At 49.5% G+C, this 25,058-nt stretch overlaps 1 protein-coding gene across 1 annotated transcript in view; it reads right to left on the bottom strand.

Annotated features, from left to right (window-relative positions):
• Positions 1–2,712: 2,712 nt before the first annotated feature.
• ITGA11 (integrin subunit alpha 11) overlaps positions 2,713–25,058 on the bottom strand; it is a 34,089-nt gene continuing 11,743 nt past the window's right edge. The window contains exons 9-30 of the mRNA XM_088063254.1: positions 24,001–24,166; positions 22,356–22,426; positions 21,773–21,917; positions 20,193–20,341; positions 19,869–20,009; positions 18,965–19,168; positions 17,967–18,097; positions 17,103–17,269; positions 15,692–15,828; positions 14,458–14,568; positions 13,937–14,022; positions 12,597–12,798; positions 10,959–11,057; positions 9,405–9,481; positions 8,357–8,446; positions 6,600–6,690; positions 6,385–6,498; positions 5,600–5,686; positions 5,056–5,166; positions 4,530–4,625; positions 4,157–4,270; positions 2,713–3,934 (exon numbers count right to left, since the gene is read on the bottom strand). Coding sequence (XP_087919380.1) covers positions 3,863–3,934; positions 4,157–4,270; positions 4,530–4,625; positions 5,056–5,166; positions 5,600–5,686; positions 6,385–6,498; positions 6,600–6,690; positions 8,357–8,446; positions 9,405–9,481; positions 10,959–11,057; positions 12,597–12,798; positions 13,937–14,022; positions 14,458–14,568; positions 15,692–15,828; positions 17,103–17,269; positions 17,967–18,097; positions 18,965–19,168; positions 19,869–20,009; positions 20,193–20,341; positions 21,773–21,917; positions 22,356–22,426; positions 24,001–24,166 — 2,661 coding nt within the window. The 3' untranslated portion in view covers positions 2,713–3,862. The remainder of the gene's footprint in view (positions 3,935–4,156; positions 4,271–4,529; positions 4,626–5,055; positions 5,167–5,599; positions 5,687–6,384; positions 6,499–6,599; positions 6,691–8,356; positions 8,447–9,404; positions 9,482–10,958; positions 11,058–12,596; positions 12,799–13,936; positions 14,023–14,457; positions 14,569–15,691; positions 15,829–17,102; positions 17,270–17,966; positions 18,098–18,964; positions 19,169–19,868; positions 20,010–20,192; positions 20,342–21,772; positions 21,918–22,355; positions 22,427–24,000; positions 24,167–25,058) is intronic.

Below are 25,058 nucleotides of genomic sequence, written 5' to 3'. Positions count from 1 at the left end.
TTTGGGGTTCCTGGGTTTTTGTTTTCGTCACAGGGTTTGTGTCGCTCGGAGGGAAAAGTTTTGGGGTCTGGGTTTGGATTTCTGGGATCTCTGGAATCCCTGGGGTTGTCCAAGGAAAGGCTGGAGCAGCCGGGGATGGTGGAAGGTGGCATTTTGCTGAGGAGTCCAAAGGAGCAAGGAAATTCCTGGCAGTTGAAATGTATATTTTATATTTATATATATTTCATATTTATATAAAATATGTATTTTATATTTTTATATATTTTATATTTATATATAAATATGTATTTTGTATTTATATAAAATATATATTTTCTATTTATAGATATTTTGTATTTATATAAAATAATATATTTTCTATATATATTTTCTATTTATATATAATATATATTTTCTATTTATATATATTTTATATTTTCTATTTATATATATTTTCTATTTATATATAAATATATATTTTATATTTATAAAATAGATCTATCATATATCTGTTTTATTTCTATCTATATCTAGATCTAGATCTATATACCTATATATCTATATATCTATATATCTACATATGTCTATATATATCTATATCTATAGATATATATAGATATATAGATTATAGATTTATAGATATATATGGATATATAGATATATATGGATATATAGATATATATAGATAAATAGATAATAAATTTATATATATAAAAATATAGATAATAAATTTGTATAATGTATATATAATAAATAGATAAATATATATATAATATATTTTTATACATATATCGATATGAGTAATAGAAAATACACATTTATATTTATTATAAATATATGAATATATGTATATACATACATATATATAAAATATAAGTTATAGATATATTTTATAATACACATCAGATATATATTATATATTATATATTATATATTATATATTATATATTATATTGTATATACTATATATACTTTATATAATGTATACATATATGCACATTATAATAATATATAAATATATTAAAATATATATGTGCATATATAAAATATAAACAAAAAATATAAATATATGTGAATATATTTATGTATTACATATTAGGTAAAATATTTCTATATATTCTATATTTACATAAATAAAATTATATATCATTATAATGTATATATGAATATATATTTATAGGTATAAAAATACATAAATTTATATTTAAATATATATAAAATTATAATTATACCATACATATAATATAATATATATAATGATATATATAATATATATAATATATATAATATATAATTGTATTTGAAAAAAATTTATATTTATATTTATATTTATATTTATATTTATATTTATATTTATATTTATATTTATATCCATATTTATATTTATATTTATATCCATATTTATATTCATATTTATATTTATATCCATATTTATATTCATATTTATATCCATATTTATATTCATATTTATATCCATATTTATATTCATATTTATATTTATATTTATTTAAGAAATCCTGAAGGATGCCGCCCGTTCCCGGCTGGTCTCCGCCTGTTTCCCTCCGTGTGCCGGGATCCAAATCCCGGGAATGTGGGAGGGAATGAGGGCAGGATCCCGTGGGCTGAGCTCAGGGATGCCCGGCTCCTCCTTGGGTAGGAATCCCGGGATTTGGGCTCTCCGGGGAATCCTTGCACCCCAGCCGGACCCCGGAGCTCCCAATCCACCAAAAACCGGGAAACGCAGAATTCCCGCTCCAGGTGAGGATGGAAAATCTCATCTGGGAATATTTTTTAATCCCGTTTTATGCAAAGTTTGGGTCTCCCAAAGGCTCCGCTCGACTCATCCTGCCCGAGCGCATCCCTTTCCAAAAACCTGGGAATCCCATGGAAAGAAACGATGGAAAAATTCCAGGATCCATCCTCCCCCACCCCGATCCCGGGAAAAAAGGAAACAAGACACCGGGAATTTTTAAAATACCGTATTTTTAATCCTTAAAAAATACCAGGAAAAGTATTTCCCGAAGCTCATCCCGCATCCAGAACCTTCCGCTTCCCTCTTCTCCATAAAATTAATATTAGCATAAATAATTCCGCTATGCCGAGGGCGGATTCCCGCCCTCAAAATTCCATGATTTCCATGGCACCAGCTATGTACAGGTATGATACAGGTGGGCTCCCCCGAACTGCTCTGCTGGGACAAAACTCATCAAACTGCTTTCCTAATTAATTTTTAAGAAAGATTTTCAATTAAAAAAATGATTAAGATTTTTTTTAAAAAAAAAAATTCGAAATTATTTTAAAATGTGCAAAAAAATTTTTATCATTAAAAATTCAATTTTTTTTTTTTAAAAAAAAGTGTTTAGAAATTTAAAGAAAAAATTGAAAAATGATTAAAAAATTTTAGAAGATTTTTTTATTAATTATTAAAAATTTTAATTTAAAAAATTTTTTAAAAATTGAAAGAAAAAATTGAAAAATTATTAAATTTAAAAAGATTTTTTTATTAATTATTACAAATTTAGATTTAAAAATTATTTAAAAATTGAAAGAAAAAATTGAAAAATTATTAAAAAATTAAAAATATTTTTATTATTAAAAATTTATTTTTTAAAAAAAATTAAGAATTTAAAGAAAAAATCGAAAAATTATTACAAAACTTTTAAAAATTTATTAATTATTAAAATTTTTAAATTTTTTTTTAAAGTATTTAAAAATTTAAATTTTTTTTTCCCAATATTTTTATTACTTTATTTTCCTTTTTCCTCCTTTCCTTCCCATTTCCAGAAGAATTATGTACAGCTGGAATTTTGGCGTTTAAGGTGCTTGAAATCACAAGATTTTTTCGTTCAGTGCATTCAGACTAATTAACGCCTCCGCTTAATTACTCCGCTTAACGAAGGGGCAGTTTGAGAGCCGTGGCCAGCAGAGCCCGGGATTCCCCACAGCTCCGCCACGGGAAGGAGCAATCCATGGGGGTTTTTTTGGGATATCATTAAATTTTAAGGAGTTTTCCAGCCCCGCATCAGGGACCCCTCACGTCGGTGTCCCCTCGTCCCCGCTGCTGCCGCCTTGGAGAAATCCCGCTTGGAAGCAGCTCCCAGGAGGATTCTTTGGGAATTTTCGGTTGGTTTGAGGGGTTTTTTTTATGGAATTCCAGTTGGAAGCATCTCCCAGGAGGATTCTTTGGGAATTTTCGGTTGGTTTGAGGGGTTTTTTTTATGGAATTCCAGTTGGAAGCATCTCCCAGGAGGATTTTTTGGGAATTTTCGGTTGGTTTGAGGGGTTTTTTTTATGGAATTCCAGTTGGAAGCATCTCCCAGGAGGATTCTTTGGGAATTTTTGGTTGGTTTGAGGGTTTTTCTTATGGAATTCCAGTTGGAAGCATCTCCCAGGAGGATTCTTTGGGAATTTTCGGTTGGTTTGAGGGGTTGTTTTTATGGAATCCCAGTAGGAAGCATCTCCCAGGAGAATTTTTCAGGAATTTTCGTTTGCTTTGAGGTGTTTTTTCTGGAATCCCAGTTGGAAGCATCTCCCAGGAGATTTTTTTGGGAAAGTTTGGAGCTCCTCTGAGGAGATTTTTGGGAATTTTTGGTTGGTTTGAGGGGGTTTTTTTATGGAAACCCAGTTGGAAGCATCTCCAAGGAGATTTTTTTGGGAATGTTTGGTTGCTTTGAGGACTTTTTTATGGAATCCCAGCTGGAAGCGCCTCCCAGGAGATTTTTTTGGGGAAATTTCAGTTGGTTTGAGGGGTTTTTTATGGCTTTTAAGTGCTGTCCCACAAGGGGCGTTCTCTCCTCTTGCTGCAAAGCCAAGCTCAGCCCCCAAATCCCTCGGGATCCCGGGAATCTCCGGAGCTGGGAGGGGGCTCCTGGCCCCGGCAGAGTCACTCCATCCCTTGGGAATTCTGCTCCCGCTCCGCTGCTCGCCGGCGGCTCCCGCTCTTGAAGAACCCGAGCTGTGGGAAGAGAAACAAAATCCCGCCGTTATTCCAGGAGCTCTGGATGGGAAATCAGCTGGAAGTTGGTCCTGGATATCGTTTGTACGGAAAAAAGGGGTTTTGGAGGAGATTTTGGGATTCTTGGTGGCGCCAAGGAGCGCCAGACACGGATCCAGAGGGATCCTCACGCCTGGGAATCTCCAAAATTCCCCCAAAATGCGCGGCCTGAGCGCTGCTCACCTTCCAGAGCGCCAGGACGAGAAGGGCCAGGAGCAGGAGACCCCCCAAGGTGCTCCCGAGGATGATCCAGATGGGAATCTGCCATTCCTCAGGCTTGGAGATCTCAAACGTGATCTGGAGGAGAGAAAACGCTGAGGATTCCAGGCAGGAACGGCGGGAGAAGGGGAGAGCGGGAATGCCGAGCACCCCTTCCTCCGGGAATGCTGCGCCAAGGATCCGGCTCGGTTTTCCGGGAAATCCGGAGATTCCAGAGCTCGGCTCTGACCGAGCTCCTCCACACCTGGGTCCCTCCATCCACAGGGATTTTTCCCAGCGGGATCAGGGTGTGGCAGCACCCCAAAACTCTGGGATGAATCCGTATCCCAGGGCTCACCTGGCGGCTGGGATCCTCCTCCCGGAAAACCACGGGGCTCTGGAAGCGCCGCTGGAGCGCGGCGTTGGTGGTGAGCTTCAGTGCCTTGAACTTCAGCTGCACGGAGAGGGCTGGGATCAGCTCATCCCACACGGAACAGGAGCCCCCGTTCCCAACGGGATCCATCCCATCCCCACGGATCAACCAATCCAGAGGGATTCTGTTTGCCCCCATGGGAGAGGAGGATGCGGGGCAGGCAAGGAGCGGGGCGGAAGGACAGCAAAAAGGAGGTTTTAGGTTAATTAAATTAAAAAGGAGGTTTTAGGTTAATTAAATCTGCATGAATTAATTAATTATGGAATGAAATAATCCACGGCGAGGAGCTGTGGGTGCACAGTCCCACAGGGGGAGAGGCCATGGGAGCGAAAATCACCCCGTGCATGCCTGGGCTTCCCTGGGGATGGGAAAAATCCCAAACTTTTGGGGTGTAAAGGTTCCTTTTGGGGGGATTTTTCCCGGGAATCCACGTTTTCCGTGGAGCACTCACTGCTTTCAGAGACTTCAGCCACAGATTTCCACGCAAGTGCAAGTTCAGCTCCTCGTTGGGGGCCAGTTTCACCTCGCAGTCGATGGAAACCACGTCCGAGTTGCTGTGGTTCTGCAAAAGGAAATGTGGGATCGTGGCTGGAAAAGGAGGGAAAATCCCACTGGGATTCATCCCTGGCAAGCACTGAGGGAGGGAAATCCCGCAAGTCCGTCCTCCTGCGCCGCCAAATCCTCACAGTCTTCAAATTTCCTCCCCCTTTTTCACCCCGAGCTTCCCAGTCCCGCTGGGTTTTGTGCTGTTCTTTCCCTCCCAGTTTTCACTTGGGGAAAAATGATCCCGATCTCTGCGAGCTGGAAAATCCCTTCCCTCCCCGCAAATCCCGAGTGTCGACGGGATTTATTTGGCTGAGAGGAAAAAGATCGACCGAAGGGCTTAAAAATCTCCTGAAAATTCCAGCATCTGGAGTTTTTATCCATGGGCCATCCCTCTTCCGGGTTTTTCCCTGTTTTTGGGGTATCCTGCAGGATCAGCCCCGTGGAGGTACCAGGTGTGGGGTGCGGGACAGGTCCTCCTCCGCCGGGGTTCTCCGGTAGTCACTGGTGTTCCCCCAGATGCTGCAGGTGGTGTTTTCCTGTGGGAGAAGCCGATGGAATTCCAGCATGGACACAGGGGTCGTGGTAGTGGCTTCCCTGTCCTCGCATTCCGATGGAATTGGGGATGCTCAGAACCCCCCAGGATTTGCTGGAGCTGGGATTGAGTTTGGCTCGCTGTGGGATGTGGCTGGAGGGCTGGAATCCCATCCTAAACTGGGCTGGAATTCCATCCTTAATTGGGCTGGAATTCCATCCTAAACCGGGCTGGAATCCCATCCTAAACCGGGCTGGAATCCCATCCTAAACCAGGCTGGAGTCCCATCCTAAACCAGGCTGGAATCCCATCCTAAACCAGGCTGGAGTCCCATCCTAAACCAGGCTGGAATCCCATCCTAAACCAGGCTGGAGTCCCATCCTAAACCGGGCTGGAGTCCCATCCTAAACCGGGCTGGAATTCCATCCTAAACCGGGCTGGAATCCCATCCTAAACCAGGCTGGAATTCCATCCTAAACCGGGCTGGAATCCCATCCTAAACCAGGCTGGAATCCCATCCTAAACCGGGCTGGAATCCCATCCTAAACCGGGCTGGAATCCCATCCTAAACCGGGCTGGAATCCCATCCTAAACCAGGCTGGAATCCCATCCTAAACCAGGCTGGAGTCCCATCCTAAACCGGGCTGGAATCCCATCCTAAACTGGGCTGGAATCCCATCCTAAACCGGAATCCCGTCCTACCTGATCCGCCCGGAATTCCGTGGGCAGCAGGAGCCGGTTGCCCGCCCGGGTGGCCACGGGCACGGTGATCTTCAGGGTCAAGCCTTGCACCGGGAAGAATCCCAGGTTCTGCAGCTGCCGGGGAAGAGCGCAGGGATGTGTCGGGATCGTGGGATGGGGATCTCCCGGGGCAGATCCCAAATCCAGGAGATCCCAGGGATGCGATTCCTGCTCACCGTGAAGGTGCAGTGGAAGGGGGGCCCCATGGGGTTGGATGAATCCAGGGAATTGTTGGATCTGATCTCAAGATAGTCCAGGCTCGACGTCCTGTGGAAGAAGCGGCGACAGAAGGATTTGCAGGATTTTCCCCTTTCTTTGTAGGATTTTCCTTTTTTTTATAGGATTTTCCCCTTTTTTTGCAGAGTTTCCCCTTTTTTTTGTAGGATTCCCCCTTTCTTTGCAATATTTTCCCTTTCTTTATAGGATTTTCCCCTTTTTTTTGGTAGGATTTTCCCTTTCTTTATAGGATTTTCCCTTTCTTTGCAGGATTTTCCCTTTCTTTATAGGATTTTCCCTTTCTTTGCAGGATTTTCCCTTTCTTTATAGGATTTTTCCTTTCTTTGTAAGATTTTCCCCTTTCTTTGCAATATTTTCCCTTTCTTTGCAGGATTTTCCCTTTTTTAATAAGATTTTCCCTTTTTTTTTGCAGAGTTTCCCCTTTTTTTTGTAGGATTCCCCCTTTCTTTGCAATATTTTCCCTTTCTTTATAGGATTTTCCCTTTCTTTATAGGATTTTCCCTTTCTTTGCAATATTTTCCCTTTCTTTATAGGATTTTCCCCTTTTTTTTTGTAGGATTTTCCCTTTCTTTATAGGGTTTTCTCCTTTCTTTGTAGGATTTTCCCATTCTTTGTAGGATTTTCCCATTTTTTGTAGCATTTTTCCTTTCTTTTCAGATTTTCCCCTTTCTTTGCAGGGTTTTCCCCTGTTTTTTGTAGGATTTTCCCCTTTCTTTGCAATATTTTCCCATCCTTTATAGGATTTTCCCTTTTCCTTGCAATATTTCCCCATTCTTTGCAGGATTTTCCCTTTCTTTGTAGGATTTTCCCTTTCTTTGCAATATTTTCCCATTCTTTGCAGGATTTTCCCTTTCTTTGCAGGATTTTTTCCCCTCTTTAGAGCAGCAGAGCCATCGCAGGCCCTGGCTGAGGTTTGGATGCCACAGGAGGTAAATCAATCCCTGCTCTGCATCTGGAGAGGCGGGAAAAGCGCCAGGAATATCCTGTGGGAACCCATTCGGGAGCACCTGCGATGGCCCCAAACCCCCACATTCCTTAAAATTCTCTCCCTCCTTTTTCACTCCAAAATTCCCAAAATTCCATATTTTTTTTGTGCTCTTTTTTTTTCCGCTCCAACCTTTCCCTTCGTTCCGAACCGGAGAATCCCCTCACTCCCCATAAATCCTGAATATTAAAGGAATTTTATCCGTGGCGTCTGAGGGGAAAAAAAATATAAAATGACTGAAGGGCTGAAAAATCCCCTAAAAATTCCAGCAAGCAGCGCCAGGGAATGTGCTTTGGGATCGCTGATTTTCCCATCAGCAGCTTCCTAAATTATCTCTGCCTTCATCCCTGGCTTTTCCAGACGTGAATTCCCAATAATTCCGCGCTCATCCCGCAGCTGAGCTCCCCTCCGACGGTTTTGTGGGATGGCCGCCGGCCCAGACGCCGGAACACCTGTTATGGCCATTATTCCCTCCAAGAATTCCCTTTTTTTTTCCCCATAAAAACTCACCCTCACACCTCTTTAACAAAATTTATACCTTTAAACATCGGGAGAATCCAGCTCCTCGCGGCTCGGGAACTTTATACGAAGCCCTCAATTTATGGCTCCTGGTTTTTCCATAAATCCCCCAAATCCTCGGTTTGGAGGCCCAAGGGGGTTTTTCCCAATCCCTGATTTCCCGGGAATCGTGTCCCATCCCAAATCCCTCACCTGGTGAAGAGCAGGTCGGCCTCGTACTTGAGCTGGAGGTTGAGGTGGGCGACGTTGTCCTCCTTGGTGTTTTCCTTCTCCTCGCTGTCACTGCAACGGCAGCAGCGCCCCGGGGCTCAGCCAGGAGCCAGATCCCACCGGGAATTTTGGTTTGGTTTTTTTTTTTTGGGAATGCCAAAAAAACCCCCTTTTTTTCTTTTTTTTTTTTGCTTTTTCGTCCAAAGCGGGATTTTATTCCCGTGATTTTTATGAAGGTTTTGGAGGAGGTGGCGCTCCCAGGAAAAGCAGGGCAGGGAATCCTCTGCTCTGATAATTTGGGATTTTTTTTTTTAAATCAATTTATTTAATTAATTAATTAATTAATTAATAATAAATTTTAATTAAATTAATTAAATAATTCATTAAAAATTTAATAAATATTAGGCTGGTTTAATTTTGCCTTTCTTTGTAGGATTTTCACCTTTCTTTGCAGGATTTTCCCCTTTGTAGGATTTCTCCTTTCCTTATAGGATTTTCCCTTTCCTTATAGGATTTTCCCTTTCTTTGCAGGATTTTCCCTTTCTTTGCAGGATTTTCCCCTTTGTAGGATTTTCCCTGTTCCTTATAGGATTTTCCCTTTCTTTGCAGGATTTTCCTGCATTTCCCTTTGGGAAATCTTGACCTGTGCAGGAATGGGGAGGAAGGAGAACTTTGCAAAATTATTAGGAGATTTTTTTTCCCGGAAAATATTTGCAGTGGGAGCTTCTGCAGGCACAGAAAAATCATGGACGTAAATCCCTGGATAAGCAAAAAAAAACAGGTTTGGGATAACCCACAGCAACTCCATGGGGTTATTCCATGGAAAACCTCTGGCTCTGGAGGAAGGAATCCCAAGGGAAGCATCCCAGGGTGCCCGGAGAAGCTGTGGCTGCCGCGGGATCCCTGGAAGTGTCCAAGGTTGGACACCCTGGGATCGGATGCGGGAAAGGGGTGGGACTGGCCGGGCTTTTTTTCCAGCCCAAAGCATTCCATGATTCCGCGATTCCAGAGGGAGAAAGCATCCCCAGACCTGCTGGCCACCATGTAGACCTCCATGCTCTGCAGGAACACGGACTTGCTGAACTCAAAATCCAGGCGGAAAGCGACCTGCGGAGAAGGGGGAAAACATCGGGAAAAACATCCCAGGGAATAAAATCCCGAGTGCTGAGCGCGGGATCCTGCAGGAGACGCAATTCCCGATCCCACCGGGACGGAGCAGAGCCTTTCCAGGCAGGGAGGATTGGCAGGAATTCTCCCAGCCACTGCCACGGGAGCGGCTCCCTTTGGAATCAGATCCCTCCAGAGGCCCGGGATCGGCGGGAAGGGGAGGCAGCCGGAGAGAGCCAACACCAATAAAACGCGATCGATGTGATAAATGTCACATCTGCCGTGACCTCAAACCGTCTGGGCCGGCACAGCTGACTGGAATATTAAAGCTCGCGCAGCTCCGGAGCCAAAATTCCATTTATTTCCAGCCTGTCTTTGTCTTGGCAGGAGCGGCGCTACCTGACGGCCCACGGACGCATTCCCGACCCCGTCGGTCATGGGGAGCCGGCTCCTCGTGCAGCCACAGGAATCCCACGGGATTTTTGGGAGCCTGAAAGCCGAGCCTGGTGCCCGAGGCTCATCCATCATAATCAAGGAAAGGTTTCAGGCGGATACGGGAGACGGGGAGATTTTATCTCCAGGTCTGGCTTGTGTTGGTCCCTTTTCCCACGGGCGGCAGGTGGGATTCCATGCGGATCCCGAGTGGATCTCCCCGCTATTCCTTTCCCAATTTAACCCTGAATTTTATGTTTCCCAAAGATTTACGGCTTATAAAAACGATCAGCTGGGCTCATCCCAAATACCGGGAACAGCGGTTTGGAGGATGCCACCACCCAGGAGGGCTTGGGCTGGCTCCAAACGGGATCCAGAGGGGCCTCAGAGCAAGGAAAACCCCCCAGGCCTTGAAAATCCATCATCAGTATGGAAAAATTTCAGATGGACACAGGAGCTGGGTAGATTTTCTCTCCAGATCTTGCTTGTGCTGGTCTGTGGAATTCCGCACGGATCCTGAGCGGCTGCAGCTCCCTGCTTTTCCTTCCCCCACTTTATCCCTGGATTTGATTTTTTTCCTGAGGGTTTATGGCTCATAAAAACGGTTCTCACCGGATTTGGGCTGATCCCAAATACCGGGAACACCGTTTTGGAGGATGCCACCACCCAGGGGGGCTTGGGCTGACTCCAAATGGGATCCGGAGGCGCCTCAGGGCAAGGAAAACCTCTCAGGCAGGGGAGGAGCCTCATCCTGCAGGGAATGAGCTCAGGGAAGTTCTCATCCGTGGTTTGAAGCCAACATTAAATTTTTCCAAAGGATTGGAGGCAAATTCCAACACCTGGAGGAGGTGGGCTGGATTCTGGGGCACCGGGGCAGGATCCCAACCATCCTACAATGGTTTTTCCCAACCATCCCATTCCCTAAGGTTTCTTTCAAACTCCAGAAGGGAAGAACCCAAAAGTTGATCTTCAAAATCCCGTTCAGGGCTGCCCAGATGTGCCAGATGTGACCCCGGAAGGTCCAGGGAAGTCGGGAATGTCCTACCTTGGCCTTGGCTCGGAAGAAGGGGTAGCTGACGTTGCACACCCTCCTGCTGGGGTGGCGGTCGTCACTGGCGCAGTCGATGTTGATGTCGGTGTCATCCTGAAACGGGACACGGAGAGTCCGGGACACTGGGAATGAGCCCCGGCAGCCGGCTCTTCGGGAAACTGGGAATGGCTGAGGGGCTCAAAATGGGCCTTGGTTTTGGGGGAACAACCAACCAATCAATGGCCAACTAATGACCAATCAATGGCCAACCAATGGCCAACTAATGGCCAGCCAATGGTCAATCAATGACCAATTAATGGCCAGCCAATGGTCAATCAATGGCCAATTAATGGCCAACTAATGGCCAACCAATGGCCAGCCAATGACCAATCAATGGCCAGCCAATGATCAATCAGTGGCCAACTAATGACCAACTAATGGCCAACTAATGGCCAGCCAATGGTCAATCAATGGCCAACTAATGGCCAGCCAATGATCAATCAATGGCCAATCAATGGCCAACTAATGGCCCACCAATGGCCAACCAATGGCCAACTAATGGCCAGCCAATGGCCAATCAATGAACAATCAATGACCAATCAATGACTAGCCAATAATCATCCAATGGCCAATTAATGGCCAACTAATGACCAATCAATGACCAATCAATGGCCAATTAATGGCCAGCCAATGGCCAGCCAACCAAAAACCAACCAGCCAATGACCAACGAACCAATCGACAACCAACCAGCGAAACCAACCAACAACCGAAACTAACCAACAACCGAAACCAACCAACAACTGAAACCAACCAACAACCGAAACCAACAACAAATGAAACCAACCAACAACCGAAACCAACCATCCACGAGATGCTCCTTTGTAGGGAAGGGCAGCCAGGAGCCCGTTATCCGCGACTCCTCCATGAGCAGCTGTAAATATTCCCTGCAGCCGCCGCTTTCTGTTCCCCACCATCCCAGGGATTTTCCCTGCTCCCCTCACTTTGTTCGGAATAATCTCCAAAAAATGTATTTTTCTTCTTTTGTGGGCAGCCAGCCCCACAATTTTCCCTTGGCTCGGCTCGGAGAAAAACAACGGAGCTGGGATCTGCGGGCTGGGATGAAGTCATGGGGGGGTGAGGGAAGGCTCAGCAGCATCAGCACATTCCCAAACCTCGCTGGGAGCAGGGAGGAGTCGCTCCAGGATGGACTGGGTGGGGGAGTGACATTTTTGGGACACTTGGGGATGATCCAGGGAAGGCCACGGAGAGGTGGCATCGCCCGGCTCGCTGCTGAGCTGTGGCCACATTCCCATGATCAGCTCCTACTTCCAGGAGTTATTTCTCGGCTGCAAAAATTCATTCCTGACGGGAACTTGGCCGTGCTCAGGGAATATTTTTAAACAGCTGCAGGAGAAAAATAGAGGGAAATCATTTCCTCTGTGCTTGACCTTCGCTTGGGCTCTTAAAACTCAAACCTTTTTTGTATTTCCAAAACAAAGAGCTGGAAGCGCTGCGAAACGGAGCCCATAAACAGCTCGGATTTACGAGGGACCGAGACAGATTTGGGCTCTGCTTTAGGCTGCAGCTTTCCCGTCCAGCCGGGATCAGCAGCGCCTCTGGAAAATCCTGGATCTCCCCCGCCGGGAGCTCACCTTGGGGATCAAGCTGGCGAACTGGAGGTTCCTGGAGAAGGAGATGTTGAGGACGGTGCTGTAGGCGTTTTCCCCGCGGTTTTCCAGCGTCGCTTCCACGGCCACCCTTCTCCTGCTGCTCTCGATGACGAAGACGGAGGCGTCGAAGGAGAGGCTGAAGGCCGAGCAGTCGCCCCTCCGCAGCGCCCTCCGGCAGAATTCCCTGCGAGAAGGGGCATTCCAGGGATTTTACCGGCGTGGGTGGTGCACGGAATTCCCTGCTCTCCCTCTGCCCTGCTGTGCTGAGAGAGGAATTACGGATTCCTCCCGTTGTCTGTAATTTGGGGCTTTTTGGCCATCGGTGCGACGCTTTCTCAAACGTTATTGGGAATTGTTAGGAATGCTCGGGACAGCTGGGATGTAGGGAAAAAGCAAATCCCGTGCCAGCGGCAAAGGTGGCTCCAAGCCGTGTCCAGCCTGGCCTTGGACACTTCCACACTCTGGGAATTCCATCCCAGCCCCTCCCCACCCTCCTAGGGAACAATCCCTTCTCAATATCCCACCCATCCATCCTTCATTCCCTGTGTCCTGTCCCTCCATCCCATATCCCAAATCCCTCTCCAGCTCTCCTGGAGCCCCTTCAGGCCCTGCAAGGGGCTCTGAGCTCTCCCTGGATCCTTCCCTTCTCCAGGTGAACATTCCCAGCTCTCCCTGGATCCTTCCCTTCTCCAGGGGAACACTCCCAGCTCTCCCTGGATCCTTCCCTTCTCCAGGGGAACATTCCCAGCTCTCCCTGGATCCTTCCCTTCTCCAGGGGAACATTCCCAGCTCTCCCTGGATCCTTCCCTTCTCCAGGAGAACATTCCCAGCTCTCCCTGGATCCTTCCCTTCTCCAGGGGAACATTCCCAGCTCTCCCTGGATCCTTCCCTTCTCCAGGGGAACATTCCCAGCTCTCCCAGCCCAGCTCCAGAGGGGCTCCAGCTGCTCCTGTGGATTCAGGGATAACCTTTAATAGCTCTTTAACCACGGAGCTGCAGCGTGGAATTTTTTCCATGAGTCAAGCCCATAATTGCCAGGTGGGTCATGCCAGCCTTGCAGTTAATTCCCTGTTATTTCCTGATTTGTATCCCTGGAACTCATCACCATGGCACCAAATTCCCCGAAAAACCACGGATTCCTTCCAGACAGGGAGCGGGGAGAGGCTCAGAAGCTCCAAGGAGCGCCTCATGTTGGGCTGGGATGAACCTGGTGGTGATGCTGGATGAAGGAATCCATCCAGCCAAAATATACGGAATGAGGATCGGGGCGGGAGTCCCGAGCTGGTGACACTCCTGGAGGATGCTCCAGGTCTCCAACTCACGTGGCACTGGGAATGTCACTCCTGGCATCCAGCACCAGATCCGGGACACAGTGCTCGTCCTCGTTGCAGCCGTTCCAGAAGGGGACCTGAGGGGACAACGAGAGCAGCTCGCTGACGATTGCTCCGGAGATAAATCTGCCCTGGTGCCCTGGGAGGAGGAACTTTGGGAGGTGGAACTCTGGGAGGAAGAACTTTGGGAGGAGGAACTTTGGAAGGTGGCACCTGGAAGGTGGAACTTTGGGAAGTGGCACCTGGAAGGTGGAACTTCAGGAGGTGGAACTTGGGAAGGTGGAACTTTGGGAAGTGGCATTTGGGAGGAGGAACTTTAGGAGGAACTTTGGGAGGTGGCACTTGGGAAGTGGAACTTTGGGAGGAGGAACTTTGGGAAGTGGAACTTTGGGAGGAGGAACTTTGGGAGGAGGAACTTTGGGAAGTGGCATCTGGGAGGAGGAACTTTAGGAGGAACTTTAGGAGGTGTCACTTGGGGAGGTGCCACCGGGGAGGTGGCAGCTGCTACCTACAGAGACCCTGAGCGAGGTGGGCCACCCATCCTCCAGCACGGGGCCGTGCTCGGTGTGCTCCAGCTCATAGTCGATGGAGAACGTCACCGGCTTCACGTAATCCGCCGTGTCCTGTGGCACAGGGAAAAGGTCGGAGAGGAGCCCAGGACACCTCAGGTGTCCCTCCAAGGCCCCAGATCTGTCCTGTGGCACAGGGAAAAGGTCGGAGAGGAGCCCAGGACACCTCAGGTGTCCCTCCAAGGTCCCAGATCTGTCCTGCAGCCCCCAGCCAGGGCTGGGATGTAACTACAAAACACATCCCATGCTCCAAGGTTGCTCCGAGCCTCATCCAACCTGGATTTGGACATTTCCAGGGGCCAGCCACGGCTCCTCTGGGAATTCCATCGCAGCCAGGAATTCCCTCCTGGTATCCCAGCTAACCCTGCCCTCTGGAAGCCCCCAGGAGCTCCTCCCGTGCCGGGGTGCAGAGGGATGCTCTGAAGGGAGATGTTTTTTGGGCTAAATCACCAGCTTCAGCTCCAGCTCCAGCCTCAAATTTCCCAAAAGTTCACGGCAGTTCAGGCCGGGGCTTGGGGCCGGGCCAGTCTGGCAGCTGGAGCCTGCCTGGCTTCCATGAGATTCTCCTCATTCCCTGGGAATGTTTGGCTTTGGCCAGGTTTGTGCATCAGCCATTCCCTGCGAGCGAGGGATCCACCAGCTCCGAACCCCGGGCTGGGACAGGGGGACACCGCCAGGGCCATCCCCATGGAAAAAAACCAGGAATTTTGGAGCAGGAAGCTGGGATGAGGAGCTCCCCGAGGACATGGAGCACGTGGAAGCTGCAATGATGTCACTGCTTGGGGAGCCGGCAGCTGCCACGTGCTGGAAGCTCCGTCCCCGACCACATCAAACCGGCGGGGAGGAATCCAGGGAGATGGAGGAATCCAGGGAGATGGAGGAATCCAGGGGGATGGAGGAATCCAGGGGGATGGAGGAATCCAGGGGATGGAGGAATCCAGGGGGATGGAGGAATCCAGGGGGATGGAGGAATCCAGGGGATGGAGGAATTGAGGGGGATGGAGGAATTGAGGGGGATGGAGGAATCCAGGAGATGAAGGAATCCAGGGGATGGAGGAATCCAGGGAGATGGAGGAATGAAGGGGGATGGAGGAATTGAGGGGGATGAAGGAATCCAGCGGGATGGAGGAATCCAGGGGGATGAGGAGGCTCATTCCCAGCCTCGTTCCACACTCACCAGGACGTGGAAGGGGAGGCTGTGGCAGCGCTCCAGCCCCGCCGGCAGCTCCAGCCCCCTCGCCCGCTCGGCGCCGTCGTCCAGGTGCGCCCGGGGCGAGTAGCGGCGCTCGTCGATGGTCGCGTTGTACCTCAGCCCTGCAAGGACACGCCCAGCTCATCCCAAACCCCGGGCAAGGAGCAGGAAATCCAGGGAAACCCCAGGCAGCTCCGGGAAAAGCAAACGAGGAGTTTTAGGAATGGATTATTGCGAGGGGCCGTGTGAAATCTGTGTGGGTGTGGAATTCTTTGCCTGTCAATATTAATTATTATTAATTAATTAATTAATGTCCCGTGCTGCTCTGGAGGAATCGGAGCCCACCCCTCACCTGGATGATTTTTGGAGAGATTTCTCTTCCTGTGCTGCTGTTGGAGAGAAGCTGGAGATTCCCAGCCAAGCAGGGATTTTGGTGAGCCTCGGACTGGTTTGGGTTGGGAAGGACCTTAAATCCCATCCCATTCCAGCGGCAGGGATTCTTCCCACCATCCCAGGCTGCTCCAGCCTGGCCTTGGACATTCCTGGGATCCAGGGGCAGCCAGAGCTGCTCTGGAATTCCATCCCAGCCCCTCTTCACCCTCCCAGGGAACAATTCCCAATATCCCATCCATCCCCCTTCCAGCTTAAAGCCATTCCCTGTGTCCTGTCCCTCCATCCCTTGTCCCAAATCCCTCTCCTGGAGCCCCTTCAGGCCCTGCAAGGGGCTCTGAGGATTCCCTGGATTTTTCCCTTTTCCTGGCTGGACACTCTCAGCTCTCCCAGCCCGGCTCCAGAGCAGAGGGGCCGAATCTTCCACGTGGAAATAAAGATAAAATCAAATAAATAAAGAAATCCCACTCCGATTTTATCCCACGGGAAGAGCAGCAGGGAGAAAAACGCTGGATTTGTCAGCACAAAACAAAACTCTCGCTCGGGGCGATGGGAGTTTTTCCTTTGGCTTTGGATCCTGTTTTTCCTTTGGATCCCGTTTTCCCTTGGACGGTGTTTGCCGCTATCGCTGCCTCCCGGGAATCCGCCGGGGGGACTCGGGGTCACGGCACCGTCCAAGGGTTTAACGGGAGAGCCGGCCAGCTCCGCAGATTCCCTGTGATATTATGGAAAACGCACATCTGGCCGGCAGATGTGTCCCAGACGGATGATCCCGGGATGGACGAGCCCTGCGGAACGCGGGCCGGGCGCTCCCGTCCCGCCGTGGCAACATTCCCGTCACACGGAGCGCGGAATAGCAAATCCCAGGAGAGCTCATCCCAGGGAACAGGTGAGGGATGAGGCGGGATTTAGACTCGGAAGCGCCAGATGGACGCATGAGCTCCTCCAAGCTCCCGCATGGTTCCCATCCCAAAAATTGGGGCAGGAACGGGAATTCTGTCCTTACCCACGCTGGCGGTCCGGAAGTGAGCAGAGAGGAAGAGGGCGGTGAAGCAGACGAAGGCTCTCATGCACGTGGCCTCCTTCCCGTTGCGCTTGCAGTCCTTGGTGAAGATGTTGATCTTGGAGGGCTCGAAGCGGAGGCTGGCATTGATCCGGACCACGCTGCGGGACCTGGGAACAGGGATGTTCCCACAGATCCAGGTTTGCTTTTTTTCCCCTCTTTTCCCCCCTTTTTCCCTCTTTTTCCCTCCTTTTCCCTCCTTTTCCCTTCTTTTCCCCTCCTTTTATCCTCTTTTCCCTCCTTTTCTCTTTTTCCTATTTTTCCCTCTTTTCCCCTCTTTTTCTCTCCTTTTCCCTCTTTTTCCCTCTTTTCCCCTCTTTTTTCCCTTCTTTTTCCTTCTTTTCCCCTCCTTTTATCTTCTTTTCCCTCCTTTTCCCTCTTTTCCCTCCGTTTCCCTCTTTTTCCCTCTTTTTCCCTCTTTTTCCCTCTTGTTTTTGATCTTTTGGGAATCCCACAGGGCCTCTCCGAGGTGACCCATCTCATCCAGGCACAGCCACCCGCCGTCCCTTCTCCCTTGAGCATTAATTAACATTTGAAATATTGCTCTAATTAAATCGGACCCGAAGGATCCTGGGCAAATCCCCACAAAGGAATTTGGGATTTGTGGAGAACCCATGGGTGAAACTCAACGGAAAACCAACCCTGGCACCTCCTCAGGGCCCCAGGGGATTGAGATCCCCCGGCCGCGTTGGGCAGGGGTCGGTTATTCGGGAAAGATTCCGTGGATTATCGCTGGGATCGGTTTTTTCCTGGGAGAAGCGCGGCGGGATTTGGGCAGGGGGGATGGGGAGAGGATCGGCGGCTCACCAGAGCAGCACGGCGTTGCCCAGCGAGCCCACGGCCAGGTCCACCAGCCCGTCCTCGTTGAGATCCAGCTGCCCGTGGATGCTGCAGCCGAAGTACCTCAGGCCCGGAGCCAGCTGGGCGGCCGCGATCCGCTGGAAAGGAACGGCAGCGATCCAGGCTGGATCCCAGCGGGAGCGTCCCCGCCTGCCAAGGGTTTGCCAGGCTGGCTCCGCTGGAAATTCCCCCTTCCAAGAAGGAATTTCCAGGGAATGAAAGCAAATTCTCTTTGGAGATTTGTACTGGATTTAGCAGCGGAATTAATAATTAATATTAATTTAATTTTAATTAATTTAACATTAAATTTTAAAATTTTGTTTTAAATTTATTTCGTATTTATCAAGAGTATTTAATATTTGTCAAAAGTGTAATAAATATGTTTTAAGAAACAATGCATTTATAATTAAGAATAATTACTCAATTTATATTAATATAGTAATAGTATTGATATAGTTATAATAAATAATGTGTAATCAATATAATAATACATAATATATTATATTATATTTATTTCTATTATATCATTATACTATATGATAATATAAATATAAATATAAATATAAATATAAATATAAATATAAATATAAATATAAATATATTATATATATTTATTTATATTATGTATTTATTTATATTCTATATATTACATATATTATATAATAATATATATTTCTATTATATCATTATTATATATATTATATATATAATTAATAAAATTCTAATTAATAAATTAATTAGAATTAATAAACCTATAGCAATCCCTCGCAACAAACTCTAAACGTTGCTTTTAATTCCAAGTTTTTTTTTTCCCCCAGGCATTCCATGGAATAATTTAGGTTGATTTATCCTGCTCCGTTAAAACCGGCGCCAACGACATTCCTTCCCGCCAATACCCAATATCCAAAATATCCCACGATATTTTCCATGAGAAACGAGGAAAAGGAAGCACGGGGAAGCCCCACCTGCTTGTACTTCCTCAGGATGGTCTCCTGGAATCCAAGGAAAACGTAGATGGCTCCTTGGTGCTCGTCCTCCAGAGGGGCCCCCACCACCAGGTCGTTGTAGGAGTCCTGGTTGAGGTCGGGAACGGCGGCGATGCAGGAGCCGAACCGGGAATTCTGGTAACTCTGGAGATCCCCCAGCGCTCCGCTGGGAACGAAGAGGTTCTGCCGGAGGGGAAAAAGGCGGGAGAACAATTCCCGAAGGGTCGGCAGCCAGGCTGGGAGGAGGAGGGAGCCTCCAGCAGGGACTGGGTAAGGAAGGAGGGTTTTTCCTTCCTAATTCCAACTGGGAGAATTCCTTCCTAATTCCAACTGTGGGACTCCTTCCTATTTCCAACTGTGGGAATTCCTTCCTAATTCCAACTGTGGAACTCCTTCCTAATTCCAACTGTGGGACTCCTTCCTATTTCCAACTGTGGGAATTCCTTCCTAATTCCAACTGTGGAACTCCTTCCTAATTCCAACTGTGGGACTCCTTCCTAATTCCAACTGTGGGAATTCCTTCCTAATTCCAACCGTGGGAATTCCTTCCTAATTCCAACTGTGGAACTCCTTCCTAATTCCAACTGTGGGAATTCCTTCCTAATTCCAGCTGTGGGAATTCCTCACCCAGGACAACTTCCACAGGGAAGCAGCGGGCAGGAGCTTTGAGCTCTCCCTGGCAGGAGCGAGTTTGGAGGAGGCCACGGAGCTGGAGATGGTTTCTCCAGAGGGGACACCCCCATTCCCACACAACAAATCTCCCATCCCATACCCACCCGGGAGCCGGGAATGCTGGAGACCCCCAGAGGGTCCATGACCAGCGGGACAGCGTCGGGAGGTCCCCGCGGTGTCCCCGCGGTGTCCCCGCGGTGTCCCCACTCACCCCCCGCAGGGTGTACACGTAGACCTTGCCCCTCTCGCGGCCCTCGCTGAAGAACATGGGCGCTCCCACCAGCAGGACGTCGGTGACGCCGTCGCCGTTGGCATCCAGGGAATTGATCTCGCTGCCGTAGTAGGAGCCGATCTGGAGGAGCCGGAAAGCCGCCGGAACGCCGCCGTCATTCCCTGCCATCCGCAGGGGCGTCCCAACCCCGGCGGGCGCGGCCACGACCGGCACGTCCGCGGCGCCGCTGAGCCGTTCCCGTTGGGAAAGCCCAAGGAGAGGGTGGATTTTTTTGCCAGGGTTAAAATTCCTGGCTGGAATTACCTGCTCTCCCTTGAGGGCCTGGTGGATGGTGAGGTTCCTGTTGCTGTGCATGGTGAACAGGATGACTTTGCCGGTGTGGTTGAAGCGCGGTGCTCCCGCCACGTAAATCCGCTCGTGCTTGGTGGAGACGACGGAGGAGACGGTGTAACCTGGAAAAGGGACGGACGCCAAGTGAGAATCCCGGGAATTCCCTGTCTGCTCCCGGGATCTGCTTTCCTTCAGCCCCCGGCTGCTGACACGGCTCTGGCCGCTTCCCAAAAAGAGGAGCTTAAAAAATCTGGATTTTTCCAAAGATAGAATCACCCGGATGGACGCTCCGGTGCTGCCGGAGCCGTGCCGGGAGTTTTGGCGCTGCCCGATTTGCGCTTCCTGTGCAAATCCTTCTTTTATCCGGGATGAATCCAATTCCTGCAATTCCTGGACTTCTGAATGTTTCATTCCACGGCTCAAATCCAGCTGGACAAACACCCGCGAGGTGCCGGGCCTTGGGAAGTCGCAGCTCCCGCTGCTCCGCTCCTCTGTGAATACCAGGCAGGAAAAGCTTTGCCGGAGCTTGATGTCAACATTCCCAATCCGATAAAATCCATGAATCCAATCAAACCGCTCCTCCTCGTGGAAATAGCCCTGCCTGAGCCGGTGACCCTGAGCAATCCCGTTTTCCTACTGGGATCACCCCCTGCGGCGCTTCCACGCCTGCAGACTGGATTTTGTGGGAATATAAAGCTGCCAAATCCCGGTTTTCGGCCCCAAGTCCAGGTTCCTGAACCTTCAGGCTCGGGTTTAAATTCCACTCAAATCCTCGGGAGTGGAACAGGCTGCCCAGAGAAACCTGGGATAAGGGAAGGTGGAATGGGATGGGATGAGCTCCAAGTTCCTTTCCAACCCGAATCATTCCAGGATTCTGGGATTCTGTGGAGCTCAAAGTCTGGCCAGCCGTGAAACTGAATCCCTGGGATCACATCCAGTTAAATTTTGAGTATCTCCAGGGATTTCCAGACCCCTTTCCCTGATCACCAGCCTTACCTGGGGTCCCTCTTTCCCTAAAAACGCCTCTCCTGGAGGGATATTCCCAAACCAAACCCCAGCCCGGAGCTGCCCCGGCCGCTCCTCAGCAGGATACACCAGCATTCCTTAACATTCCCGGATTCCTCCCTCCGGGCAGCGGGAAAGGGATTCCCATGGGACACCCACAGCTCCGGGGGGACGCTCTGCTGTCACCCCACGGATCAGCCATTCCCAGGGAATCCCCCCCTCCCTCCGAGGAGAGGCCGCGTTTCCCGATCCAGGCCGAGGGTTTTTATTCCAGAGCTTCAGCGGCTGCACATGGAATGGATTAACCCAGCAGGTATTTCCTGCCCAGGCATGAAATTCCATCGGCGCTTTGAAAGCGTTCCAAGGAAAGCTGCGGATGAAGCCGCTGGCTCGGCTGCTCCTGGATTTCAATCCCGTCTGTGCCCCGCTCCGGGCTGGGAGCCGGGCTCTTCCCAGCTGTGGATGCTCCCGTGCTGCATCCCACAAGTCTCCCATGGATAAAATCCCGTGCTTCCTATTTTTAAGGATAAAATCCCGAATTCCCCCACCTAAGTAGGCTCCGTGGTTTTTCAGCTCCTCCGGGAATTCCTGCAGGTAGGATTCCCGCAGAGGAATGACCTTCCCGCTGCTGGTTTCCTTCAGGACGGCTCCATTCCAGTCGTAGGCTCCCACTGCTCCCAGCAGGATCCCGTCCTGTGGGAAAACCGGAGGGCTTTGGTGGGATTCCATCCCTCTGACCCCACACAGACCAGGAAACCGTTCTTCCCAAAACACCGGGAATGCTGGAGGGCTTTAAAAACGCTGGAATGCCGCTTCCACCCTATTCCTGTTTTTCCAGTGGTGTTTTTTCTCCCCGGGAAATTCCCAAACACTTTTTCCATGGATATCCCAGTCCTTCCCAAGGGGTCACGGCATTGGGAGGAGGTGCTGCAGATCCTAAGGAATGCTCGGGTCTCCCAACTCCCCCCTTTCCCATGGGATAATCCAGCAGCGTTTCCTCATCCTCACGTTAATGATTTAACCCCATAATTAACAATAATTTGTCCCAAATCCCGATCTCCCACCTTGAGCGGGGGGTGATAAACAGGACAAGGCAGGAGCAAAACAGAATTCCCACATTTCCTCTCTTACTTCCACGACGTGGGATGAAAATCCAGTCTGGGACATTTCCAGTCCGAAGGAGATCTCGTTCTTGTTGGTTCCTTAAAGAAAAAAATGGAAATTTGTGTTTTATGGAGAGTTTTGCTTTCCTGGAGGGGCTGGGCCCTGATCCCATCCCATTCCAGCCCTTCCCTATCCCAGGCTGCTTCAGCCTGGCTTTGGACATTCCAGGGATCCAGGAGCAGCCACAGCTGCTCTGGGAATTCCATCCCAGCCAGGAATTTCTTCCCAATATCCCACCCATCCCTGCCCTCTGGCACTGGGAGCCATTCCCTGTGTCCTGTCCCTCCATCCCTTCTCCCAAATCCCTCTCCAGCTCTCCTGGATCCTTCCCTTCTCCAGGGGAACATTCCCAGCTCTCCCTGGATCCTTCCCTTCTCCAGGAGAACATTCCCAGCTCTCCCTGGATCCTTCCCTTCTCCAGGAGAACATTCCCAGCTCTCCCTGGATCCTTCCCTTCTCCAGGAGAACATTCCCAGCTCTCCCTGGATCCTTCCCTTCTCCAGGTGAACATTCCCAGCTCTCCCTGGATCCTTCTCCTCTCCAGGGGAACATTCCCAGCTCTCCCTGGATCCTTCCCTTCTCCAGGGGAACATTCCCAGCTCTCCCTGGATCCTTCCCTTCTCCAGGGGAACATTCCCAGCTCTCCCTGGATCCTTCCCTTCTCCAGGGGAACATTCCCAGCTCTCCCTGGATCCTTCCCTTCTCCAGGGGAACATTCCCAGCTCTCCCAGCCCAGCTCCAGAGGGGCTCCACCCTTGGAGCAGCTCCGGGGCCTCCTCTGGAATTGCTCCAGCAGCTCCAGGTGCTCCTGATGATCCCATTTCTCCCCAAATCCCCCAGTCCCATATCCTCATGCCATTGGGAGGTCTTGGAGCTCTGCTGGGGTCCAGATCTGCCCTTGCAGAGCTGCAAGATCACCCAAAACCGGTGATTCCGAGGTTTTTCCCTTCCCAATTCCAACCGTGGGAATTCCTTCCTAATTCCAACTGGGGGAATTCCTCACCCAGGACAACTTCCACAGGGAAGCGCCAAGGCTGGACAGAGAAAAGTGTGAAACTCGTGGGGAGTTTGGTTTGAGCCCAAATCCCCGAAATTCAAACTCTTTCATTCCCCCTCCGTCTCCTGTTCCTATCGTTCACTCCAGGCTGCATTTTTCCTCGGAAATTCGGATAAATTTAGTTTGGGAGAGCGACAAAACTGTCACAAGAGCTGACATTTAAGACAGAAATATTTCCTGATATTTCGTTTCAGCCAATAAAGCCAAAATCCCGACGCTATCTCCAGAATCTCCCCGTGTCTGGCGCCCCGGGAAGCTCCTGTTTGTATCCCTGGATTTTGATGGATGAGGCCCAAATTCCCCCCATTCCTCAAATTCCCAAATCTCCGGGCTTTTCTATAAAAAGGAAAATCAAAGCCACCAGGATTCCGGCGGCCGGAACGCGGCGTATCCTTTGGAAAAATCACCTCCCTCCATCCGAGCCCCAAACATTCCCCTCGATCTCAAGACACCCCAGGCAGGATTTTCCCCCCGGATTTTGCGGAACCGCGTCCAAATCCGGAGGGAAAAAAAAGGATCGGCGGCAGATTGGGATGAGCCGGGAGCATCCCTGACCTTCCAGGCTGAAAATCCTTTCTCCCAGAGCATCCACGATGTCCTTGAGCGCCGCCTCGTCGGTGACGTTGAAGAAGTGTTTGTCGTCGGGGTCGCTGGCGATGAATTTGATCTCGTTCAGAAAGGCCTCGGGGTTGATCCCTCTCCTGTTGTAATAACCCAAAACCTGGGCGGGAATGAAAGGCCAGACTTTCACGGGATTAGAATTCCCAGATTTTTGGTTTGGATCTTAAAGGTGATCCCACTGTTTGGACCCATCCCAGCTCGCTCCGAGCCTCGTCCAACCCGGCCTTGGGCACTTCCAGGGATGGAGGCAGCAGCTCCTCTGGGTTTTCCCAGGATGGATAAACCCATCCGGGGCGTCCACGTGGGAGAAGCCCCATCCTGGGATCTGACACGGCTTTGTGGGAACAGAGGAGCTGCTGCAGTTCCTCCAGGACATTCCTCATGGAATTTGGGGTCCTGCCTGTCCCTGGTCCCGGCTCCTGCTCCAGCAGTGGAATCCCGAGCTGAGCATCCCAAAAGCAGCACCAGCCCCAGGAGCTCTTGGAATGTTCCAGGAGCTCTTGGAATGTTCCAGGAGCTGTGGGGATGGACAGGAGCCCTTGGAATGCTCCAGAAACAGTGGGAATGGACAGGAGCCCTTGGAATGTTCCAGGAGCTCTTGGAATGCTCCAGGAGCAGTTGGGATGGACAGGAACCCTTGGAATGCTCTAGGACCTCCTGGGATGTTCCAGGAGGCCTTGAAATGCCCCAGGAACCCTTGGAATGCTCCAGGAGCAGTTGGGATGGACAGAAACACTTGGAATGTTCCAGGAGGCCTTGGAATGCCCCAGGAACCCTTGGAATGCTCCAGGAGCAGTTGGGATGGACAGAAACACTTGGAATGTTCCAAGAGGCCTTGGAATGCCCCAGGAACCCTTGGAATGCTCCAGGAGCAGTTGGGATGGACAGAAACACTTGGAATGCTCCAGGAGGCCTTGGAATGCCCCAGGAACCCTTGGAATGCTCCAGGAGCAGTTGGGATGGGCCATCCCGGTGCTTTGGAATTCCCGGAG

Source organism: Pseudopodoces humilis, chromosome 16 (genome assembly GCF_049639895.1).
Source record: "Pseudopodoces humilis isolate 2021_Gansu_Grassland_sample_001 chromosome 16, ASM4963989v1, whole genome shotgun sequence".
Classification (NCBI taxonomy): domain Eukaryota; kingdom Metazoa; phylum Chordata; class Aves; order Passeriformes; family Paridae; genus Pseudopodoces; species Pseudopodoces humilis.
Note: the sequence above shows the minus strand (reverse complement) of the source record. Positions and strands in the feature narration are given on the sequence as shown.